This window comes from Nerophis lumbriciformis, linkage group LG18 (assembly GCF_033978685.3).
Source record: "Nerophis lumbriciformis linkage group LG18, RoL_Nlum_v2.1, whole genome shotgun sequence".
NCBI classification, from domain to species: Eukaryota; Metazoa; Chordata; class Actinopteri; order Syngnathiformes; family Syngnathidae; genus Nerophis; species Nerophis lumbriciformis.
The window spans coordinates 38,426,023-38,451,106 of record NC_084565.2 but is presented as its reverse complement, the minus strand read 5'-3'; the positions used below and the strand labels follow the sequence as shown (position 1 = coordinate 38,451,106).

Below are 25,084 nucleotides of genomic sequence, written 5' to 3'. Positions count from 1 at the left end.
ATCGAGCTGTGCGCCTCGACTTCCCTTTCGGACTTTGGACTGCCACCCTCGATCCTCGACCCCTCGCATGGACACGGACTCTTGACGCCTCTCTCTCGCCCTGGATCATCTGCCTGCCCCACGGACTGCCTTCCTGCCTTGCTCCTTCTCCTCATTTCAACATTTGGTAAAACACTACAGCTAATCACACACATAGCCTCACACACACACCTTGGATCTAGTCACACTCAATTTCCCCCTGTTTCATTTATAGTACTGTTTGGTATTATATATATATATATATATATATATATATATATATATATATATATATATAATACATACAGCAACATTTCCCCCTTGTGTCTGTGCAGTCAACTCCCTCCTGTATCAGTTATTGTCCGCCTGTAGGGAGTAAACGGGTGTGATTCTATCGCACCCTCTAGTGGTGGCTGCTAGTTAGGCGTACAGCCATGTTGACGGGAAGGTTAGAGCAGGGAATGATCACCTTGGTTCATGATCTGCAGCTTGGTAGAGGAGCAGTTAGGAAGAGCCTTCCACAGATACAAGACTTCGATGACGCCCAGGATGCAAAGTTCTCTGCTGGGCGAGATCTTCCTCAGCCTGTCCGCCTGCGCACACACAAAGCAAACGGCTCGATCCAGTCCGAAGAGGCGTTCACGCTTGGGCGGCGCCCACCCTTTTGACGGCAAACTGCTCAATCTGGTTGTTTTTCCTCTTGAACAGCTTCTGCACGTCTTTGAAGACTCGGCTGGCTCCGTCCAGGTCACCCGAGGCGCCCTGGCACACTGACAAGAAACACAAAGATTGAGAAGTGCGCTACAATGCTGATGCTAACGGGCTGACCTCCCGTCAAGTAGGCGTAGTAGCACTGCGACCAGCGCGACTCGTTCTTCAGCCGCTCAAAGGCCTGGTAGGCGTCCTCAAAGTTCATCTCGATCATGCTGCACCAGCCTGCCGCACAAAGACCAATCAGACGATGGCTCCAGCAGCTACATGGCCATCAGACACGTACCGATCTCATACAGACACACGTGCTGGATCTCTCTTTGGTCTGAAGCCAGTTCTAATGCGTCGTGGAAACAGGCCAGAGCACTGTTGATGTGGCACTGAGGACAGAGGACAGGTACCTCAACCCATTGTGTACTCAATGTATCTGGCAACCTAGCAATATGTCTATTTAGCTACATCACTAGCTAGCCATTTGCTAGGAGTTGCTGTGATGTAGCCACTGACCTATAAACATATACTGAAGAAAACGAAGTTCATTCTACATATATACTTGACCCATACCTGTCGAACCAGCAACTTCTGAGTTCCTTATCTCAAAACCTAATAGTAGCTAACTGGCCGACTTCTAGCAAGCTATCAAGCTAAAGTCATTTTCAACATCTTAGCTTCCTCGCTTCCATCCAAAATGTCTGTCAACCTAGCTCTTACTTACCTATCCAGCTGGCTACACTTCAACATTGTGACTATCTAGCTAACCAAACCAACACTTCACCTACCCATCTAGCAACCGAGACAACAGCCCCTATCAATCTTATATTTTTAACCATACTTCAACATACCCATCTAGCAACCTAGCTAACTGCTTATCTTTGCCATGTAACGACAGAGCCATTATACTGTAGCTTCTTGTCAACAGTAGCTACTTACCCATGAACAGCATCTGGCTAACTAGTTCCACTCAGGAAACTAGTCTATTACTCATATATCACCCCTTGCTAGAGTTACAATCTACCTTCCAAGTTGCATATCTAGTGTCAGGAATTGTAGGTGACGAACCCCAAGATGCAGAGAAGGCGGAAGGCATTGTACGAGAAAACATGATTTAATTAAACACTAAGGCAAAACAACAAACAAAAGGGTAACAAAAGGCACGCACAAGGCGGAGAACAAACTTGGCTATGAACTAAAATAGCACAGAGGCTAACTGTGGACAAGAAACAAAAACACTTACTGTGACACGAAGGAACTACGACATGAGCAGAGTGAAACAAAAGTAGACAGAGCTACAACGACAAGTATTAAGAACAACGACACGACAGGTAGGAACGACAATAATCCAGCCCTGACTGGAGGAGAAGGCAGGTTTAAATAGCAGCTGGCTGATTGACACCAGGTGTGGCCAGGTGCCAATCAGTCACAGCTGAGGGGACACAGCACTCAGGGAGACAAGTAGGAAATGAAGACAAAATAAAAGCGCTGACAGAAAACTAAGACAAACGCCGAGAAAAAACTAAAACACAGTCAAACTGTCAGGGACAAGCCTGACATCTAGTAAGCAAGCTCAGCCACTACCTATCTAGCCTCCATAACCACCTGTCCATTTTAACTACTAATACTACTTATCTATCCTGGTATTGTGCTCGCTGCCTACTTAGCCATATTTGCTTTCAAGTTACCAACCAATATGCCTATTTAGCTACCTATCCAACGTCCATACCCACCTATCTATTTTAACTTGTCTGGCTAACCAACTAACTGTCTATCCTGTAATATTGCTAGCTACCACCTTATTTACCGAAGCCCTTGATCTACCATCAATCTAAGAACCTATAGGAACCTAGTAGCTAGGAACTTAGGTACAATTGCCAGAGGTGGGACCAAGTCATTGTTTTGCAAGTCACAAGTAAGTCTCAAGTCTTTGCCCTCAAGTCCGAGTCAAGTCCCGAGTCAAGACAGGCAAGCCCCGAGTCAAGTCCAAAGTCAAGACTGGAAAGTTTCAAGTCAAGTCCTAAGTCCTGCATTTTGAGTTTCGAGTCCTTTCAAGTCCTTTTAACCACAGACTAATATATTAACACAGATTGTGTATGCTTTTCAAACGCTGTATTTATTTATTAAAACAAGTGCATTTTAAATTGCAGGAAAGAAAATTGTGCTGACATTGCACTTTATAATAGCACTATTAACCAGTCATTTTAAACATTAACTCATTCCTTTACAGAACAAACACATTGAAAAATAAAGTGCAAATGTACTTATTTGTACAAAAGTGTTAACATTGAAAAAACATGACATATACGTGAACATAACAAAAAAGTTGTACTTTTTATATGTCAGGGCCCTATGCTGCATTGCATTTGCAAAAGACCAAATTAGCCAAGAGTCTGTCAGTCATTTGTGCACGATGGGGGCGTAGTATGATGCCACCATGGCTGAAAACTCGCTCCACTGGAGCACTGGAGGCAGGCACTGCCAAGACTCTCATGGCCACTCGGAACAGTGAAGGAAGAGTCTTCATGTTCAATGCCCAGAACAAAAGGGGGGAGAGAGTTGTTTTGGGTTGGTGCACTACTTGTAAGTGTATCTTGTGTTTTTTATGTTGATTTAATTAAAAAAAAATAAAAATAAAAAAAAATTCTTGTGCGGCCCGATACCAATCGATCCACGGACCAGTACCGGGCCGCGGCCCGGTGGTTGGGGACCACTGAGGTAAACAACCAACAGTATGTCAGAAAGCTAGCTAAAACGGTACACATATTCATAATATAGTATACATTTTAACTGACCTTTATTTTACTATTTTTGTCTTTTTTTAGGTGGCTAAAATACGCGGTGCTGCTGACCGCCGTCTAACGTTACGTGTGATATATTGACTAACGTAACCCTGCTTAAAAAAAAATCACTGAACAAAAAGTATGAATAAGGTAGTGAACTGCAACAGATTCCCGTGTTTGCAATAACGTTATAACGTTAGCAGTGAGTTTACAGCCTCACTGATTTAACTACACAGCAAATACAAGTCACGTTACTTAGCCAATAAACGTTATCTTACATTCAAAACTTACCGTTCTTTGTGCAACTTCAAATGCCGGACGAAGTTGGAAGTACGTTGTTGCCTCTCCATCAGTAATTTTCGAACCGCATGTGTTGCATACTGCAAACCGTTTTGTGTTGACCACCTCGTAATTTTTATACCCAAACAAAATTATTTTAGGTATCATTTTTTGTTCACTGGCGTGTGGTTTGGACATGTCTTCTTCGTTGGTTGTCCTGCAATTTGATTGGATGAATGCTGTGTGATGAAAACAAAGTAGATCTAATTTGATTGGCTGTTGTATTGAGACCACACCAGCTGACACACGCAACGCTGATAGACAAGTACACAATGAAAAATACGGAGCGCTCCCGAATAACTTTTTCATCTTTGGGTTTTGGGGAAAGTAGCAAGTCATGTCAAGTCATGTCAATTCAAAAGGCTCAAGTCCAAGTGAAGTCACAAGTCATTGATGTTAAAGTCTAAGTCGAGTTGCAAGTCTTTTTACATTTTGTCAAGTCGAGTCTAAAGTCATCAAATTCATGACTCGAGTCTGACTCGAGTCCAAGTCATGTGACTCGAGTCCACACCTCTGCTATCCTGTAATATTGCTAGCTACCACCTTATTTATCAAAGCCCTTGATCTACCATCAATCTAAGAACCTATAGGAACCTGCTAGCTAGGAACTTAGGTACAATTGCTGCCCCCCTACCTAACTAGTCTCTATACCCATCCAATTTATCATACACGTTTATCATTGTAGCTCTCTCTAACTACCTATCTATCCTGTAGTCTTGCTTGCTCCCCACTTCGCCATCAATCTACCAGCCAAGATGCCTATCCAGTTAGCTAGCTACCCCATCCAGCCTCCATAATCACCTGTTCATTATAACCTTTCTAGCTACCCAACTAATTATCTATCCTGTAATCTTGCACGCTACCAACTTACCTGTTTTAGCCCACAATCTACCAACCAAGATACTTAGCTAGCTGCCCCCCGTACCTATCTAGCTTTCATACCCACCTATCTATTCTAACATGTCGATCTACTACAGACTACTCCTTTGGAAACTCAAGACAGCCATGACATTATGTTCTTTACAAGTGTATGTACACTTTTGACCACGACTGTATCTAACCTCCATACCCACCTGCTTCCCTATCCTTGACAACTACCCACTGACCATCTTCTCTCTCCACCTGCCATCTAGCAACTTAGCTAACTTAGCTTAGCTTACCTAGCTAGCTTCCATACCCATTGTACCCAACTAACGTCCGAACAAGCTAACATTTGCACGCTCTCTAGCAGCATGATCCCTAATGTGTCTACTCCTCTGCACTAACCTCCAGCCTGTGGACACGCCCCCTGAAGAACATAAAAAGGGAGGAGTTTGGGTAAACCAGCGACTTCCTCTGCAGGATGTCTTTAGCTTCCGCCAGGCCGCTGTGTGTGTGGTCCAGTGCAAAGAAAGGCAGCACTACCGTGTGGTACCACAAGAGGGCCAACCTGTGGAAGGGAGCAGGTCAGACGTGGCGGCGCAGAGCAAGGTGCCTAAGAAATACTGACGTGGCAAGTGGTGCCTTCATGTCCTTGCTCTCGCTGGCGTACATCAGCGAGGAGAGGCCCTGGAGACGGTCGGCGGGGAAGCCCAGCAGGTTGATGATCTTCAGCAGGTGCGGTGGCACCATGGAGATGCACAGGTGGAACAGGCCGTAGCCGAAGCTGACCGAGCCCTTCAGGCGCTCCAGGGCCTCGTTGTCCACCGCCGCCTGCTTGTGGTTGGCGTTGTCGGTGGGGGGAGACTCGTCGCCCGCCTGCAGCTGGCTGATGTCGCTGTGGCACTTGTTGTACATCTTCCACGCCTTGCGCAGGATCCAGCCGCCCTTCATGTACGCTGTGTGCAAAGGTGACAAGGTCAATTGGTGTCCCGCTCTTTCCGGAGTAGGTGACTCCTTCTTGGTGGCCATTGACCATTAGTCAGGTCAAAGGTCACCAGTAGCAATGAGGGCTTTTTAGTGCAGCCCACTTTTTCCGTTATCGTATGCCGTGTCAAACAAGTCGCTTTGTTATGATCCGTTGCCCGGATCATGTTTTGTTCCGTTAGTTTTGACTACCTCAGTTCTGTTTTCTGCACCCCTGGGTTTCTGTTTCAGTTGCCATGATTGCAGATTAGTTTCACCTGCCTCTGATTAGTGTTCGGGACGCTCACCCCAAGTCCTCCCTCCGACCTCCCCTGACTTTTGAAGTGTCTCTTGGTTTTTTTTCAACGGACATCTGGAATCTGTCCTTTAAGGGGGAGGGGGGGTACTGTTATGATCCATTAGTGCTGGGCACAGCTCCCAGCTCAAGTTCTGTAACGACTTGGTCGCATGGTTATGCGGAGGTCATTCTCCCAAGATCCATCCATCCATCCATCTATCTTTCTCCACTTATCTGAGGTCGGCGGGTCAAGCAGCCTAAGCAGGGAAGCCCAGACTTCTCTCTCCCCAGCTACTTCGTCCAGCTCTTCCCAAGGGATCCCGAGGCGTTCCCAGGCCAGCCGGGAGACAGTCTTCCCAACGTGTCCTGGGTCTTCCCCGTGGCCTCTACCGGTCCCTAGGGAGGCTTTCGGGTGGCATCCTGACCAGATGCCCGAACCACCTCATCTGGCTCCTCTCCATGTGGAGGAGCAGTGACTTTACTCTAAGCTCCTCCTGGATGGCAGAGCTTCTCACCCTATCTCTAAGGGAGAGCCCCGCCACCCGGCGGAGGAAACTCATTTCAACCGCTTGTACCCGTCCGTGATCTTGTCCTTTCGGTCATAACCCAAAGCTCATGACCATAGGTGAGGATGGGAACGTAGATCGACCGGTAAATTGAGAGCTTTGCCTTCCGGCTCAGCTCCTTCTTCACCACAACGGATCGATACAGCGTCCGCATTACTGAAGACGCCGCACCGATCCGCCTGTCCATCTCACGATCCACTCTTCCCTCACTCGTGAACAAGACTCCGAGGTACTTGAACTCCTCCACTTGGGGCAGAGTCTCCTCCCCAACCCGGAGATGGCACTCCACCCTTCTCCCAAAATGCAGACGGAAAACACCGGTGCAGGTAGGAAATGATTTATTTGCATGAGTCATGCAGGAAAAACAGGAAAACCAAAGCGTGCCGATAGGACGGGTGGCAAAAGGTAAGAAAGAGCCTAGCATGGAAGCTAGCATACAAACAGGAATCAATCAAAACTATAGCCGTCGTTAGCTGTTGCGTGATGCAAACAAGGAAGCCAGACTGATAGTGGAGAGAAACAGAAATAAATAGCTCTCTGTTTTGTGCCCAGCAGTAGGTGAGCGCCCCGACCACTAATCAGAAGCAGGTGAAACTAATCTGCAGTCATGGCAACTGAAACACAAACCCAGGGGTGCAGAAAACAGAACTGAGGTAGTCAAAACTAACAGAACAAAACATGATCCGGGCAACGGATCATAACACGCTTGGCAGAATGGAGTGTCCAAAAAACAAGAATCCCAGGAGTGAGTGACCCCATCTCTGTACGACTGTCAAATCATTCACCGTGGGGCCAAATAAAGTTGCGAGGACCAGCACTTTTGATAAAAGGGAGGAAAAACCCTATTTTTGCATTAATAAAAACATACATTTTTTGGCTGTAACAATGGGTGTCCCAATTCCGTAACAGCAAAAAATCTAAGTATCGGATGATATCTGCTTGCTGCTAAAATCTCCCATACAAGCGCTGCGATACAAGCAGTCCTGCAGCGTGTTGACTTGTGTGTGTGTGTGTGTGTGTGTGATATCATGTGTGATACAAGCAGTCCTGCAGAGTGTTGATTTGTGTGTGATATCAAGTGTGATACAAACAGTTCTGCAGCGTGTTGACTTGTGTGTGATACAAGCAGTCCTGCAGAGTGTTTACTTGTGTGTGACATCATGTGCAATACAAGCAGTCCTGCAGTGTGTTTACTTGTGTGTGTGACATCACTATGGACCCTAGCTTCCCTGGCCTGCTGACATCAACTCGCATGTTTGGAGAGGACGCTGGCGTCTCGCTTGTTCGCCGCTTCTCCTTCCTTAGCCTTAGTTTTTAGTTTTTATGCGACTTAGTATCTTTTTTGTTTTGTTTTGTTTTATATTAAGTGTGTATTAAATGACAGATGTTTCACTCACCCGCTGGCTCCACTGACTCTCCTGGCTACCATCGCCCTGCAACAACCTGCCAATACGAGCTGTTTCCCGGATTGCGGACTGCACCGCGGATAGCCCTCCTGGCTACCCGCCAACTGTCTGGTTGGCTGGCGGCTTCAGGGCTAGCCGGCAACATTAGTGTAGATCCCTGGTTAGCTGGCGGCTTCAGGGGTAGCCGGCAACATCAGTGCAGCTCCCTGGTTAGCTGGCGGCTAATTAGCCACCGCTCCGCAGCCTCCAGCCACCCTGCCCTGGCAGCAACAACACGCTGCCGGCGCGGGTCCCTCCCGCAAATCACGGACCGCTGTCCCTCCACCAACTCCTCTCTCCTCTCCTCTGTCATGCTGTGGATCATCGCGTTGTGCCTGTCTCTCCATCTCTTGCCAACGATCCCAGGCTAACATCCACCACTGCCAGCATGCTACTCAAATACTCCGCTCTGCAACTCCTCAAACTCAACAAACACATCACCATACCTCCAGACATCACAGCAACCATCAAAACACACAGACTGTTTCGCCGACCCAGATACATCCACAGAAGCTCCCGTCGAAAGTTTATTTACTCCCGGACTGAACAACACTGCATCCCATCACTCTGGTCACGCAACCGATCCACCCCCAGTGGCGTCACACGTCATCACAACAACAAACCACACGTGCGCTCCGCCTATCTGCAACCGTTGACCAAAGCTCCCCCACCCATTCAACTTCACCCATCCCTCAAATTCGCTCTGCTCAATACCCGCTCACTTAATAAAAAAGGACCAATACTCAGTGAATTCATAACTGACAACAATATAGACTTTTTTAGCATAACTGAAACCTGGCAAAAACCACTGGAATACATTCACCTCAACAGAGCTACACCCCCAGGATACACCTACATGGATAAACCACGTGACGGTCCTGGTGGTGGTATAGCTACAATATACCGCCAACACTTGAAACCCACTGCTGTAACCATCACAACCCCCTCCTCCTTTGAGCACCAGTCATTCAAGCTGCCTGGCCCCAAACCCCTGGTCACTGCAATCATCTACCGCCCCCCCAAACCCAACTCTGCATTCCTTTCCGATCTCTCTGAATTTCTCACCCAACTCTGTGCCATTTCACCTTCAGTCATCCTACTGGGAGATTTCAACATTCATGTCGACTCCACCACCTGCAAAACTGCCACTGAATTTCTGGACATTCTCAACTCATTTAATATCACTCAACACGTTGACTTCCCCACCCACAAAAAAGGACACACCCTGGACTTAATTTGCACCATTGGACTCTTCATCAGCAACCTCACCAGCTTCAGCCTTACAGACATCCTCTCAGACCACCTGGCCCTCACCCTGGACATAGACATCCCCACCCCCCTTATCAAGCAGCAACGCTCCATATCATACCGGAACATGAAATCAATCCACCCCCCCTCTCTTTCTGCCCTACTGACTGACACCACCTCCGATCACACCCTCACTTTGAACGCCTCCCCCACTGAACTGGTTAACAGCTACAACAGCGCACTCTCCTCCTGTCTCAATCAACTCGCCCCCATAAAAACCAAAACTGTCTCCTACACCCACACCGCCCCCTGGTACACTGACCACCTCCGTCACCTAAAAGCCAAGGGCCGGCAGCTTGAACGGCTCTCAAAGAAAACCGGTCTCACTGTTCACCTGGACATCTACACACTACACCAACAGGAATACAGAGATGCCCTCAACAATGCACGCACTTCCCACTACTCCTCCGTCATACAATCCGGCAGCAACAACCCCAAGATACTCTTCTCTACCGTAAGCAAACTCCTCAAACCCATGGACACCACCACCACCTCATTCACCACCAGCAAATGTGAAGAATTTTTTATCATTTTTTCAATCAAAAATCAACACCATCCACTCTGAACTGGCCGCCTCCTCTCCCACCTTCTCCACTACCCCTGATCATGCCCCCCCTTTACTCTCCAACCACCCACTCAACTTCTTCTCCGAAATCACCACAACTGACCTATCCTCCATAACTTCTGGTATGAAAGCCTCCACCTGCATCCTCGACCCAATCCCATCCACTTTAGTCGTAGCCTGCCTCCCCTCACTCTCACCTCTCATCACCACTATAATTAACTCCTCCCTATCCACTGGCTCTGTCCCTCCTGCCCTCAAGCTGGCTGCCATCACCCCCATTCTCAAGAAACCCGGTCTCGACCCCAATTCCCCCAACAACTACAGGCCCATCTCCAACCTCCCCTTCCTCTCTAAAATTCTCGAACGTGCAGTTGCCTCCCAAATCAAATCCCACCTTCACCACAATAACCTATACGAAAAGTTCCAATCCGGCTTCCGCTCACTCCACAGCACAGAAACTGCCCTCCTCAAGGTCACCAATGACATCCTCCTCTCCGCCGACTCTGGTTCCCTCTCCATCCTCATCCTCCTCGACCTCAGTTCTGCCTTCGACACCATCAACCACTCCATCCATCCTCCTAACACGCCTCCACTCCTCCCTTGGTTTATCCGGCACTGCCCTCTCCTGGATGAAATCCTACCTCTCTGACCGTCAGCAATTCATCTCAACCAACAACTGCACCTCCTCCACTGCCCCAGTCACCCACGGCGTCCCCCAGGGCTCAGTACTTGGCCCCCTACTCTTCACCATCTACCTCCTACCCCTCGGTCAGATCCTCCGACACCACGGCCTTCAATTTCACTGCTATGCCGACGACACACAACTATACATTTCCACCACGACCATCACCACAGCCACCCACTCCACCCTCACCACCTGCCTCACAGACATAAAAACCTGAATGCAAAAAAACTTTCTAAAACTCAACTGCAACAAATCTGAAATAATTATCATTGGCCCCGACTCCCTCACTCGCTCCACTCAGGACTTTTCATTAAACATCGACGGCTCCCTTGTCACTACCTCCACCCACATCCGCAATCTAGGTGTAATTTTCGACCCTACCCTTTCACTCCTCCCCCACGTAAACCACATCACCAAAACTGCATTCTTCCACCTCAGAAACATTGCCCGTCTCCGGCCCTCCCTCACATCCTCTGCTGCCGAAACCCTCATCCACGCCTTCATCTCATCCCGGCTAGACTACTACAACAGCATCCTCTACGGCATCACCTCCAAAACCCTCAACAAACTGCAATACGTCCAGAACTCTGCTGCCCGCCTGCTCACCGGAACCCGCTCCAGAGAGCACATCACACCTGTCCTTCATGACCTCCACTGGCTGCCTGTCAAATACAGAATCACCTTTAAAATACTCCTCACCACCTACAAAGCACTCCATAACCTGGCACCACCCTACCTCTCTGACCTCCTCCAGCCACACGTCCCATCCCGTTCCCTCAGGTCTAGTGATGCCGGCCTCCTTGAGGTCCCCAAGACCAGGTGCCGAACCTGGGGCGACAGGGCCTTCTCCGTGGCTGCCCCCTCTCTCTGGAACGCTCTCCCAGGCACATCAGAGATGCCCCCTCCCTCCCTACCTTCAAAGCCACCCTAAAAACTCACCTCTTCACATTAGCCTTTCCAAACTGACCCTGCCCTAGGTGTCTCTTATTTATTTATTTATTTATTTTTATTTATTTATTTATTTATTCATTTTATTTATTTTTTTCTAATAAAGTTGTTTTTATCGTCTCCCCCCCCCACACACACACATGTAAAGCGACTTTGGGTATTTAGAAAAGCGCTATATAAATCCCAGGTATTATTATTATTATCATGTGTGATACAAGCAGTCCTGCAGTGTGTTGACTTGTGTGTGACATCATGTGCGATACAAGCAGTCCTGCAGTGTTGACTTGTGCAAAGCTGGACATTTAACATCTAAATGTCCTCTAATAAACACACAATTTCTTCCCTTTCAAGTCAAGTCATTTACATAAGGTTAACGTACTCGCGGCTACACAACAGCTAAGCGCACATGCTTGACATAGGCCATAACAAAAGAACAATATCGCAGTGTAAAAGAGCACATGTGTCGATATAAACAAGTATAAAATCAGTACGGTTGCATATTAGAAAGTATCCAGTAACAAAGGTGTCCGCATCATTCATCATGCTGCGTCATGAGCTCAACTTGATGAATGATTGTGGCCACTAGGTGTCACCAAAAAGAACAATTATCACTCCACTTCAACTTACAGACAGCATGAGTCCATTCCAGGTGGTTAATCAGTTTTTACATTCTCTTTGGGTCATGTCACCTGATCAGGCTAGGGTATTCCACTCCTCACCTGAAAGCTCCTGCTTGACGAAGGAGAGCACAGCGAGGTAGACCTGACAATCGGCTACGATGATCTGCCTCTGCAGGCGGTCCACGACCACCACCCCCGACCTCTGGGAGTCCATCTGTGCACACAAGAATAACATCCGGCACCTTGCTGGCACACTCCGCTTTTCTTCCGGCACTCACGCTCTTCTTGATCTTGTTTCTGATGGTCTCCAGCACGCCCACACTGTCGCTCTCGCACAGCTTCTCCGTGGTCCTCAGGTCATCGCAGGCCGTCTGCATCTTCTCCTCCTCGAATGTCATCATGGCGTTCTGCAACAAACAACTGCTGTTCCAAATGTGTCCACTAGATGTCGCAATACAAATACTTTGTAACCCCTGCCGGCGAGGGGGCGGAGCTATGTGCCGTGTTTGGACACTAGTACTTACAACATGCGGATTGTTACGTTCATGCTTTTTTTGTCAAATATGTTGCTGGTAATGTAACCTGCGACATTCCTACCCCAAGTTTTATTGGCAAATATGTTGCTGGTAATTTAACCAGAGACATATTTGTACCCCAACTTTTATTGTCAAATATGTTGCTGGTAATGTAACCTGTGACATTCCTACCCCAAGTTTTATTGTCAAATATGTTGCTGGTAATGTAACCTGTGACATTCCTACCCCAAGTTGTATTGGCAAATATGTTGCTGGTAATGTAACCTGTGACATTCCTACCCCAAGTTTTATTGTCAAATAGGTGCTGGTAATGTAACCTGTGACATTCCTACCCCACGTTTTATTGGCAAATATGTTGCTGGTAATGTAACCTGTGACATTCCTACCCCAAGTTTTATTGGCAAATATGTTGCTGGTAATGTAACCCGTGACATTCCTACCACAAGTTTTATTGTCAAATATGTTGCTGGTAATGTAACCTGCGACATTCCTACCCCAAGTTTTATTGTCAAATATGTTGCTGGTAATGTAACCTGTGACATTCTTACCCCAAGTTTTATTGGCAAATATGTTGCTGGTAATGTAACCTGTGACATTCTTACCCCAAATTTTATTGTCAAATATGTTGCTGGTAATGTAACCTGTGACATTCCTACCCCAAGTTTTATTGTCAAATATGTTGCTGGTAATTTAACCTGTGACATATTTCTACCCCAAGTTTTATTGGCAAATATGTTGCTGGTAATGTAACCCGTGACATTCCTACCACAAGTTTTATTGTCAAATATGTTGCTGGTAATGTAACCTGCGACATTCCTACCCCAAGTTTTATTGTCAAATATGTTGCTGGTAATGTAACCTGTGACATTCTTACCCCAAGTTTTATTGGCAAATATGTTGCTGGTAATGTAACCTGTGACATTCCTACCCAAAGTTTTATTGGCAAATATGTTGCTGGTAATTTAACCTGTGACATATTTCTACCCCAAGTTTTATTGTCAAATATGTTGCTGGTAATGTAACCCGTGACATTCCTACTCCAAGTTTTATTGTCAAATATGTTGCTGGTAATGTAACTCGTGACATTCCTACCACAAGTTTTATTGTCAAATATGTTGCTGGTAATGTAACCTGTGACATTCCTACCCCATGTTTTATTGTCAAATATGTTGCTGGTAATGTAACCTGCGACATTCTTACCCCAAGTTTTATTGGCAAATATGTTGCTGGTAATGTAACCTGCGACATTCCTACCCCAAGTTTTATTGGCAAATATGTTGCTGGTAATGTAACCTGTGACATATTTCTACCCCAAGTTTTATTGTGAAATATGTTGCTGGTAATGTAACCTGTGACATTCTTACCCCAAATTTTATTGTCAAATATGTTGCTGGTAATGTAACCTGTGACATTCCTACCCCAAGTTTTATTGTCAAATATGTTGCTGGTAATTTAACCTGTGACATATTTCTACCCCAAGTTTTATTGTCAAATATGTTGCTGGTAATGTAACCCGTGACATTCCTACCAAGTTTTATTGTCAAATATGTTGCTGGTAATGTAACCTGTGACATTCCTACCACAGGTTTTATTGGCAAATATGTTGCTGGTAATGTAACCCGTGACATTCCTACCACAAGTTTTATTGGCAAATATGTTGCTGGTAATGTAACCTGTGACATTCCTATCCCAAGTTTTATTGTCAAATGTTGCTGGTATTGTAACCCGTGACATTCCTACCCCAAGTTTTATTGTCAAATATGTTGCTGGTAATGTAACCTGTGGCATTCCTACCCCAAGTTTTATTGTCAAATATGTTGCTGGTAATGTAACCTGTGACATTCCTACCCCAAGTTTTATTGGCAAATATGTTGCTGGTAATGTAACCTGTGACATTCCTACCCCAAGTTTTATTGGCAAATATGTTGCTGGTAATGTAACCCGTGACATTCCTACCACAAGTTTTATTGTCAAATATGTTGCTGGTAATGTAACCTGCGACATTCCTACCCCAAGTTTTATTGTCAAATATGTTGCTGGTAATGTAACCTGTGACATTCTTACCCCAAGTTTTATTGGCAAATATGTTGCTGGTAATGTAACCTGTGACATTCTTACCCCAAATTTTATTGTCAAATATGTTGCTGGTAATGTAACCTGTGACATTCCTACCCCAAGTTTTATTGTCAAATATGTTGCTGGTAATTTAACCTGTGACATATTTCTACCCCAAGTTTTATTGGCAAATATGTTGCTGGTAATGTAACCCGTGACATTCCTACCACAAGTTTTATTGTCAAATATGTTGCTGGTAATGTAACCTGCGACATTCCTACCCCAAGTTTTATTGTCAAATATGTTGCTGGTAATGTAACCTGTGACATTCTTACCCCAAGTTTTATTGGCAAATATGTTGCTGGTAATGTAACCTGTGACATTCCTACCCAAAGTTTTATTGGCAAATATGTTGCTGGTAATTTAACCTGTGACATATTTCTACCCCAAGTTTTATTGTCAAATATGTTGCTGGTAATGTAACCCGTGACATTCCTACTCCAAGTTTTATTGTCAAATATGTTGCTGGTAATGTAACTCGTGACATTCCTACCACAAGTTTTATTGTCAAATATGTTGCTGGTAATGTAACCTGTGACATTCCTACCCCATGTTTTATTGTCAAATATGTTGCTGGTAATGTAACCTGCGACATTCTTACCCCAAGTTTTATTGGCAAATATGTTGCTGGTAATGTAACCTGCGACATTCCTACCCCAAGTTTTATTGGCAAATATGTTGCTGGTAATGTAACCTGTGACATATTTCTACCCCAAGTTTTATTGTGAAATATGTTGCTGGTAATGTAACCTGTGACATTCTTACCCCAAATTTTATTGTCAAATATGTTGCTGGTAATGTAACCTGTGACATTCCTACCCCAAGTTTTATTGTCAAATATGTTGCTGGTAATTTAACCTGTGACATATTTCTACCCCAAGTTTTATTGTCAAATATGTTGCTGGTAATGTAACCCGTGACATTCCTACCAAGTTTTATTGTCAAATATGTTGCTGGTAATGTAACCTGTGACATTCCTACCACAGGTTTTATTGGCAAATATGTTGCTGGTAATGTAACCCGTGACATTCCTACCACAAGTTTTATTGGCAAATATGTTGCTGGTAATGTAACCTGTGACATATTTCTACCCCAAGTTTTATTGTGAAATATGTTGCTGGTAATGTAACCCGTGACATTCCTACCAAGTTTTATTGTCAAATATGTTGCTGGTAATTTAACCTGTGACATATTTCTACCCCAAGTTTTATTGTCAAATATGTTGCTGGTAATGTAACCCGTGACCTTCCTACCGCAAGTTTTATTGTCAAATATGTTGCTGGTAATTTAACCTGTGACATATTTCTACCCCAAGTTTTATTGTCAAATATGTTGCTGGTAATGTAACCTGTGGCATTCCTACCCCAAGTTTTATTGTCAAATAGGTGCTGGTAATGTAACCTGCGACATTCTTACCCCAAGTTTTATGGTCAAATATGTTGCTGGTAAGATTACCTGTAATATTTGACAATAAAACTTGGGGTAGGAATGTCACAGGTTACATTACCAGCAACATATTTGCCAATAAAACTTGGGGTAGAAATGTCACAGGTTACATTACCGGTAACATATTTGCCAATAAAACTTGGGGTAGGAATGTCACAGGTTACATTACCAGCAACATATTTGCCAATAAAACTTGGGGTAGGAATGTCACAGGTTACATTACCAGCAACATATTTGCTAATAAAACTTGGGGTAGGAATGTCACAGGTTACATTACCAGCAACATATTTGACAATAAAACTTGGGGTAGGAATGTCACAGGTTACATTACCAGCAACATATTTGACAATAAAACTTGGGGTAGGAATGTCACAGGTTACATTACCAGCAACATATTTGCCAATAAAACTTGGGGTAGGAATGTCACAGGTTACATTACCAGCAACATATTTGCTAATAAAACTTGGGGTAGGAATGTCACAGGTTACATTACCAGCAACATATTTGACAATAAAACTTGGGGTAGGAATGTCACAGGTTACATTACCAGCAACATATTTGACAATAAAACTTGGGCATATTTGACAATAAAACTTGGGGTAGGAATGTCACAGGTTACATTACCAGCAACATATTTGACAATAAAACTTGGGGTAGGAATGTCACAGGTTACATTACCAGCAACATATTTGACAATAAAACTTGGGGTAGGAATATCACAGGTTACATTACCAGCAACATATTTGACAATAAAACTTGTGGAAGGACTGTCACAGGTTACATTACCAGTAACATATTTGACAATAAAACTTGGGGTAGGAATGACACAGGTTACATTACTAGCAACATATTTGACAATAAAACTTGGGGTAGGAATGTCACAGGTTACATTACCAGCAACATATTTGACAATAAAACTTGGGGTAGGAATGTCACAGGTTACATTACCAGCAACATATTTGCCAATAAAACTTGGGGTAGGAATGTCACAGGTTACATTACCAGTAACATATTTGCCAATAAAACTTGGGGTAAGAATGTCACAGGTTACATTAACAGCAACATATTTGACAATAAAACTTGGGGTAAGAATGTCACAGGTTACATTAACAGCAACATATTTGACAATAAAACTTGGGGTAGGAATGTCACAGGTTACATTACCAGCAACATATTTGACAATAAAACTTGGGGTAGGAATGTCACAGGTTACATTACCAGCAACATATTTGACAATAAAACTTGGGGTAGGAATGTCACAGGTTACATTACCAGCAACATATTTGACAATAAAACTTGGGCATATTTGACAATAAAACTTGTGGTAGGAATGTCACGGGTTACATTACCAGCAACATATTTGACAATAAAACTTGGGGTAGGAATGTCACATGTTACATTACCATATTTGACAATAAAACTTGGGCATATTTGCCAATAAAACTTAGGGTAGGAATGTCACAGGTTACATTACCAGCAACATATTTGCCAATAAAACTTGGGGTAGGAATGTCACAGGTTACATTACCAGCAACATATTTGACAATAAAACTTGGGCATATTTGACAATAAAACTTGGGGTAAGAATGTCACAGGTTACATTACCATTAACATATTTGACAATAAAACTTGGGCATATTTGCCAATAAAACTTGGAGTAGGAATGTCTCATGTTACATTACCATTAACATATTTGACAATAAAACTTGGGCATATTTGCCAATAAAACTTGGGGTAGGAATGTCACAGGTTACATTTAATATAAAAAATGTTTACACTTAATATATGTTTCTATTGCTCCTCATTTCCCACAGGCCATAAACAATATCAATAATGATCAATATCAACCGATATAAAACACCTATATGGCGATACAGTTTTCAGCCCTATTCCGTCCGATAGGTTCTACCTCGGACTGGGCTGGAGTACAACATTGAGACCCTTTGTGGTCCTGGAACAGCTCGATAAGAGCGACCTGGCAGCCCTAAATTGTACCTTGAGGGGCAGACGTGGATCTGATCAAATGTTCCGTGGACGCACACTCACCAGGAAGCTGACAAAACTGGCCCCGAAGCTCATCAGCGGGCTCTGGGTCCTGACACAAAGAAGGGAAAGAAGAGAAGTGGGCAACATGACAGACCATCCTTTGTATTCATCACACCTCCAACAAACGCATCCTTGTCATTGCAGTACATAGAACAGATGGCATCTGTAAAGCTGCCGTTGAACGAGCGTGACAAAGACATTTAGGAGTTCTTAGGGTGGATTGACCGACAAAGTAATGGCCGTGAAACGATATCAGTAAGGTTGGTTTTATGTTATAAAAAAGCACATTTGTATCCTAACAAAAACCTGGAGCCTCATGTATTAAGAGTTGCATGAATTTCCTACTAAAAATAGACGTTCAAATCCAGAAAAAACTATGTACGCAAGAAAAAATCCAAAGGTATGAAGGTGTAATTGTCACGGCGAGGGCTCGAACCCGCTTTTCTCCGGCAGCTGGGTCTGCCAGCACCTCCGTTGGCAGCGTGCCGAGACACGCCCCTGCTCGCACTGGCCGCATTACACCCACATGCCGGCAAGGCTGTGGGCGACCAGCAATCAGCACACCTGGGACTGATGAAGGCGAGCTGTATTTAGACCAGTGAACCCAAGGATCCTCGCCGGAACTTAATCTTCTGTCGTGTACCGTAAGCCGGTAACCCAGCTTTATGCTCTCTCTCGCTGCGTTTTCCCCTCCGTGTTTCATTGTTCTTCCTCGTCGTCCTCCCCAGCAATCTGCGTGATCGAGCTGTGCGCCTCGACTTCCCTTTCAGACTTTGGACTGCCACCCTCGATCCTCGACCCCTCGCATGGACACGGACTCTGACGCCTCTCTCTCTCGCCCTGGATCATCTGCCTGCCCCACGGACTGCCTTCCTGCCTTGCTCCTTCTCCTCGTTTCAACATTTGGTAAAACACTACAGCTAATCACACACATAGCCTCACACACATACCTTGGATCTAGTCACACTCAATTTCCCCCTGTTTAATTGATAGTACTATTTGGTATTATATATATATAATACACACAGCAACATTGCCCCCTTGTGTCTGTGCCGTCAACTCCCTCCTGTATCAGTTATTGTCCGCCATGTATGTCGCGGACTCGACGTCTAGGTCCAGAGTATATAAAGTCACCAAAAAGGAATGGACAGTGAAGGTGAAGGCAAAAGAGTGACCAGATCTCTAGATCCCTAGATTGATTGTTGTAAAATGTTCTTTATCACATTGAGTACTTTTACATGTCCATTAAAGATTTGATTAATTGATGATGGCTCAGGTGTGATTCACTACAATAGGGCCCCACAGCACACTGGATTCCAGGTAATTGAGATAGCACAACACTGGATATTGTTCAGATAAGTTACATTTAAGAACTTGCACACAAAGCAACACTGGAGGGGACTATGACGTGCGCATTTTCCGGGCATGCATATTAGTTTGCGTTGTGTAGGCTGACACAATAATAATAATGATGAATAACTATAGAAGAGATCAAATTTGGTATTTTTATAAACGACTGTAACATAGAAATGTTTGTCAACATTATTATGCTCCAGGCAACATTTTTTCTACATAAATGTCGATTTATGAAAGTGAGGCCTACATTTTCTAATTGGCTTAATTGTTTAAAATTAATAATCAAATCTTGGAGGATGATTAAGAGTACAAAAGCCCTTAAATGTATATATTTGTTAAAAACATTTACAGTGATTTTTTTTCATATGTTTTATTATTATTATTATTTATGAATATTTAATACTCGACCTGTATTTGCTTTGCTTGACACGTTTTGCTGATGTCGTGATTTGCTCAAACTGATGTGTATATTGTTGGTTATGTTGAAAGTGTCTTGACTTTTGTGTGCGTTATAAATGTATGTTTGTTGTTCAATAAAAAAATAAAAAATAAAAACTTGACAAGCTGGCTGTCATTGAATGTCCTAACTGTCTTAAAAACCCTTCTTAATCTCTTCTCGCTGGCCTTTAACCTGAGCTGAGCCCGCCCACTAGGCCACCATTTCTAGTTCCCCCGCCCCCCCCTTTAGTTTTTTTTCCAAATTTGTCCCACTTTTATTATTTTTTATCTTGCAATTTTACTTTTCATCCGAACCCTTTCATCGTATTTCTTCTGCACTATCTTGTTTAGCTTATGCATGGATTATGTTCCTTGTTTTGTTATTTGCTCTATGCTTTTTAACCTGTAAAGCACTTTGGTCCAATTTAAAAATTGTTGTAAAGGTGCTATATAAATAAAGTTGCCTTGCCTTAACAACACAACAACATTATGTTTGTTGGACTGTCTTAGTGTATGTGCATGCACCAACCACTTGATGACAAAATATAGGGTAACACTTTAGTATGGGGAACATATTTTAAGTAACAAAGACTTAATTTAGAGTTATTTGGTTACGGTTAGTTCATACTTGCCAACCTTGAGACCTCCGATTTCGGGAGGTGGGGGCGTGGTTAAGATATATATATATATATATATATAAGAAATACTTGACTTTCAGTGAATTCTAGCTATATATATATATACATATATATATATATATATATATATATATATATATATATATATATATATATATATATATATATATATATATATATATATATATATATATACACATACATACATACATACATACATACATACATACAGGTAAAAGCCAGTAAATTAGAATATTTTGAAAAACTTGATTTATTTCAGTAATTGCATTCAAAAGGTGTAACTTGTACATTATATTTATTCATTGCACACAGACTGATGCATTCAAATGTTTATTTCATTTAATTTTGATGATTTGAAGTGGCAACAAATGAAAATCCAAAATTCCGTGTGTCACAAAATTAGAATATTACTTAAGGCTAATACAAAAAAGGGATTTTTAGAAATGTTGGCCAACTGAAAAGTATGAAAATGAAAAATATGAGCATGTACAATACTCAATACTTGGTTGGAGCTCCTTTTGCCTCAATTACTGCGTTAATGCGGCGTGGCATGGAGTCGATGAGTTTCTGGCACTGCTCAGGTGTTATGAGAGCCCAGGTTGCTCTGATAGTGGCCTTCAACTCTTCTGCGTTTTTGGGTCTGGCATTCTGCATCTTCCTTTTCACAATACCCCACAGATTTTCTATGGGGCTAAGGTCAGGGGAGTTGGCGGGCCAATTTAGAACAGAAATACCATGGTCCGTAAACCAGGCACGGGTAGATTTTGCGCTGTGTGCAGGCGCCAAGTCCTGTTGGAACTTGAAATCTCCATCTCCATAGAGCAGGTCAGCAGCAGGAAGCATGAAGTGCTCTAAAACTTGCTGGTAGACGGCTGCGTTGACCCTGGATCTCAGGAAATAGAGTGGACCGACACGAGCAGATGACATGGCACCCCAAACCATCACCCAACCATGCAAATTTTGCATTTCCTTTGGAAATCGAGGTCCCAGAGTCTGGAGGAAGACAGGAGAGGCACAGGATCCACGTTGCCTGAAGTCTAGTGTAAAGTTTCCACCATCAGTGATGGTTTGGGGTGCCATGTCATCTGCTGGTGTCGGTCCACTCTGTTTCCTGAGATCCAGGGTCAACGCAGCCGTCTACCAGCAAGTTTTAGAGCACTTCATGCTTCCTGCTGCTGACCTGCTCTATGGAGATGGAGATTTCAAGTTCCAACAGGACTTGGCGCCTGCACACAGCGCAAAATCTACCCTTGCCTGGTTTACGGACCATGGTATTTCTGTTCTAAATTGGCCCGCCAACTCCCCTGACCTTAGCCCCATAGAAAATCTGTGGGGTATTGTGAAAAGGAAGATGCAGAATGCCAGACCCAAAAACGCAGAAGAGTTGAAGGCCACTATCAGAGCAACCTGGGCTCTCATAACACCTGAGCAGTGCCAGAAACTCATCGACTCCATGCCACGCCGCATTAACGCAGTAATTGAGGCAAAAGGAGCTCCAACCAAGTATTGAGTATTGTACATGCTCATATTTTTCATTTTCATACTTTTCAGTTGGCCAACATTTCTAAAAATCCCTTTTTTGTATTAGCCTTAAGTAATATTCTAATTTTGTGACACACGGAATTTTGGATTTTCATTTGTTGCCACTTCAAATCATCAAAATTAAATGAAATAAACATTTGAATGCATCAGTCTGTGTGCAATGAATAAATATAATGTACAAGTTACACCTTTTGAATGCAATTACTGAAATAAATCAAGTTTTTCAAAATATTCTAATTTACTGGCTTTTACCTGTATATATATATGTGTATACATATATATATATATATATATATATATATATATATATATATATATATATATATATATATATATACATATATATATATATATATATATATATATATATATATATATATATATATATATATATATATATATATATATATATATAAATAAAAGAAATACTTGAATTTCAGTGTTCATTTATTTACACATATACACACACATAACACTCCTCTACTCATTGTTGAGTTAAGGGTTGAATTGTCCATCCTTGTTCTATTCTCTGTCACTATTTCAGAACACACACATTTTACAAATATACATTATAAAATCAATAAGAAAACGGGAGTCTGAATTAGGATCAGAAGTTCCTACATAAACATTGCGTACTCACGTCGCCTTTTTGTATTGATTACTGCAGCTGTGCACTGGATTCATTCACAAATACAAACTACAACTCACAAACACTTTAGAGTTAGGCTCCACCATCAGAATGTGTACTTAAACTTATAAAGATCACATGGATATTATTCAGTGAGTTGATTCACCAAAACTAACCTGTTATACAGGAGGGAAAAGCACACAGGAAGTTTCAATTGTTCACAGACTGGTCGCGCTCATCAGAATGACAAGACACTTCCGGTCTGCAGGCGATAACATTCAATTGGGAAGAAACGCCCTACTGCCCCCTACTGACCAATGTGAATACTGATAAATGTATAATGACAGCTCCAAAAACGAATTCAAACCACAAAATAAAATAAATAAATCAACACAAAAATGTGACACATTATGGGTGGGTCACATATGCATGTACAGTAGATGGCAGTATTGTTCTGTTTAAAAGTGTCACAACATTGCTGTTTACGGCAGACGAACTGCTTTACAGTAGACGAAAACTTGACTGCTGTTGTTGTGTGTTGTTACCGCGCTGGGAGGACGTTAATGAAACTGCCTAACAATAAACCCACATAAGAAACCAAGAACTCGCCCTCGATCATTAGCTGTTTATATTGTGGGAAAGCGGACGTGTGAAGAGGCTGTCAACACGTCACTCAGGTCCGCATGGAGCTGGAGGGGGCGTGGCCTCCAGCTCCGCCTGAATTTCGGGAGAAAATTTGTCCCGGGAGGTTTTCGGGAGAGCCGCTGAATTTCGGGAGTCTCCCGGAAAATCCGGGAGGGTTGGCAAGTATGGGTTAGTTGTATAATAAGGCCATGCAGAATAAGTACTTAAACCTCTTAAGGTTTGCTTACATGCTTTTTTATTTAAGACCCCAATTCAGTAGTGTACACAATTTTGGAAATAAGAGCTAAAAGGTGCTGTGGCCAACTAAGCCTTTAGAGGTTTTTAATAATGACTAATTAAGAGTCAATATGTTACTAATTTGCATGTTAATAATTAATGGTGAATATGTTCCCCATACTAAAGTGTTACCAAATATAGACAATATGTGGGGAAAAAAGGCCAACATGATGGTGTTCTTGCTCTATTTGCTTTGAAACATGTAACTGTGAGGCACCTTTAATGCTTTTATATAAACTTGTTACAACTACTAAAAATGTCTTTAAAGTTGCAAACGGGAGGTTCATCCCATTCTCTCCGGATGTGACGTCATCAAGCCAATCGACCCTCGCACAGATGACATTTTGTACACACTAATAACGATGCAGAGTGCTTTGATGGTGCGCGCGCATGCGCAGGCCATACCTGTATCTCCGAAAGAGCTGGTCGCTCTCCTTGAAGCCGTTGTTGAGCAGCATGTTGATGCCTTGCAGAGCCAGCTCGGCGTCATCGATGTGCTCGGCCTTCTCCTCCTCCACCTGCTGCTCCGGGCCCGCCATTGCTCGTCAGGGCGGTGATGATGATGATGATGATGATGATGATGATGATTGGGATCCTGCCGCCCCGCAACAACGCCGCATTGGTTCCGATGGCACCTTCTTGGAACTCCGGAGAGAAAGTCCTCCAGTGGCGCAGCTCCGCGCTCTCCACACCTGGGCAGTGCGCGCTCAAAAGGGCCGAAGATCGTATACAAAAGTGACAAACTCCTCACTTGGACTCCAAAATCACTCCTCCACCTTCCTCGCCTCCATCACTTTCCCTCCTCGTCCTGCAGCATCCGGTGCATTACGTCATCACATCACACGCAGCATCCGGGGCATTACGTCATCATAACACGCAGCCCCCCCCGCCAGGCTGCTCAGCCAGTGGCACGTGACGCGTTGCGTCATGACGCACGCAAGGAGGTGCTGGCCGATACCTGGCATCATAGGCGCCGATCTACATTTCTGCCAGTATTGTCCCGATATCATGAAGTATTTCGGTACTTTTCTAAATGAAGGGCGCCACAAATAAATGTAATAGGCTTTATTTGAACAAAAAATCTTAGGGTACATTAAAGGCACTTGTCACGTTCAAAAAACAAACAATCGTGTTCCCATGTTTAGTTTTTACTCATTTTTACTAATTGCTTTTTATCTAGTTTGCACTTTGTCTGTGTTATTATTATTATTATTTTTTATCTAGTTTGCATTTTGTCTGTGTTATTATTGGGTTTTTTTTTTATCTAGTTTGCACTTTGTCCGTGTTATTATTATT

At 43.4% G+C, this 25,084-nt stretch overlaps 1 protein-coding gene across 3 annotated transcripts in view; it reads right to left on the bottom strand.

The window, feature by feature from the left end:
* Nucleotides 1-24,600, bottom strand: part of LOC133617950 (tetratricopeptide repeat protein 39C-like) — a 47,537-nt gene extending 22,937 nt beyond the window's left edge. For 2 of the 3 annotated variants that reach the window (XM_061978364.2, XM_061978365.2), the window contains exons 1-10: nucleotides 24,194-24,600; nucleotides 18,245-18,293; nucleotides 12,380-12,508; nucleotides 12,201-12,315; nucleotides 5,332-5,659; nucleotides 5,109-5,271; nucleotides 1,016-1,109; nucleotides 847-954; nucleotides 679-788; nucleotides 488-611 (exon numbers count right to left, since the gene is read on the bottom strand). In XM_061978364.2, coding sequence (XP_061834348.1) covers nucleotides 488-611; nucleotides 679-788; nucleotides 847-954; nucleotides 1,016-1,109; nucleotides 5,109-5,271; nucleotides 5,332-5,659; nucleotides 12,201-12,315; nucleotides 12,380-12,508; nucleotides 18,245-18,293; nucleotides 24,194-24,327 — 1,354 coding nt within the window. In that variant the 5' untranslated portion in view covers nucleotides 24,328-24,600. Of the gene's footprint in view, nucleotides 1-487; nucleotides 612-678; nucleotides 789-846; nucleotides 955-1,015; nucleotides 1,110-5,108; nucleotides 5,272-5,331; nucleotides 5,660-7,927; nucleotides 8,067-12,200; nucleotides 12,316-12,379; nucleotides 12,509-18,244; nucleotides 18,294-24,193 lie in introns of those variants that run through there. The other variant, XM_072915122.1, reaches the window with a different exon arrangement.
* Nucleotides 24,601-25,084: the final 484 nt, after the last annotated feature.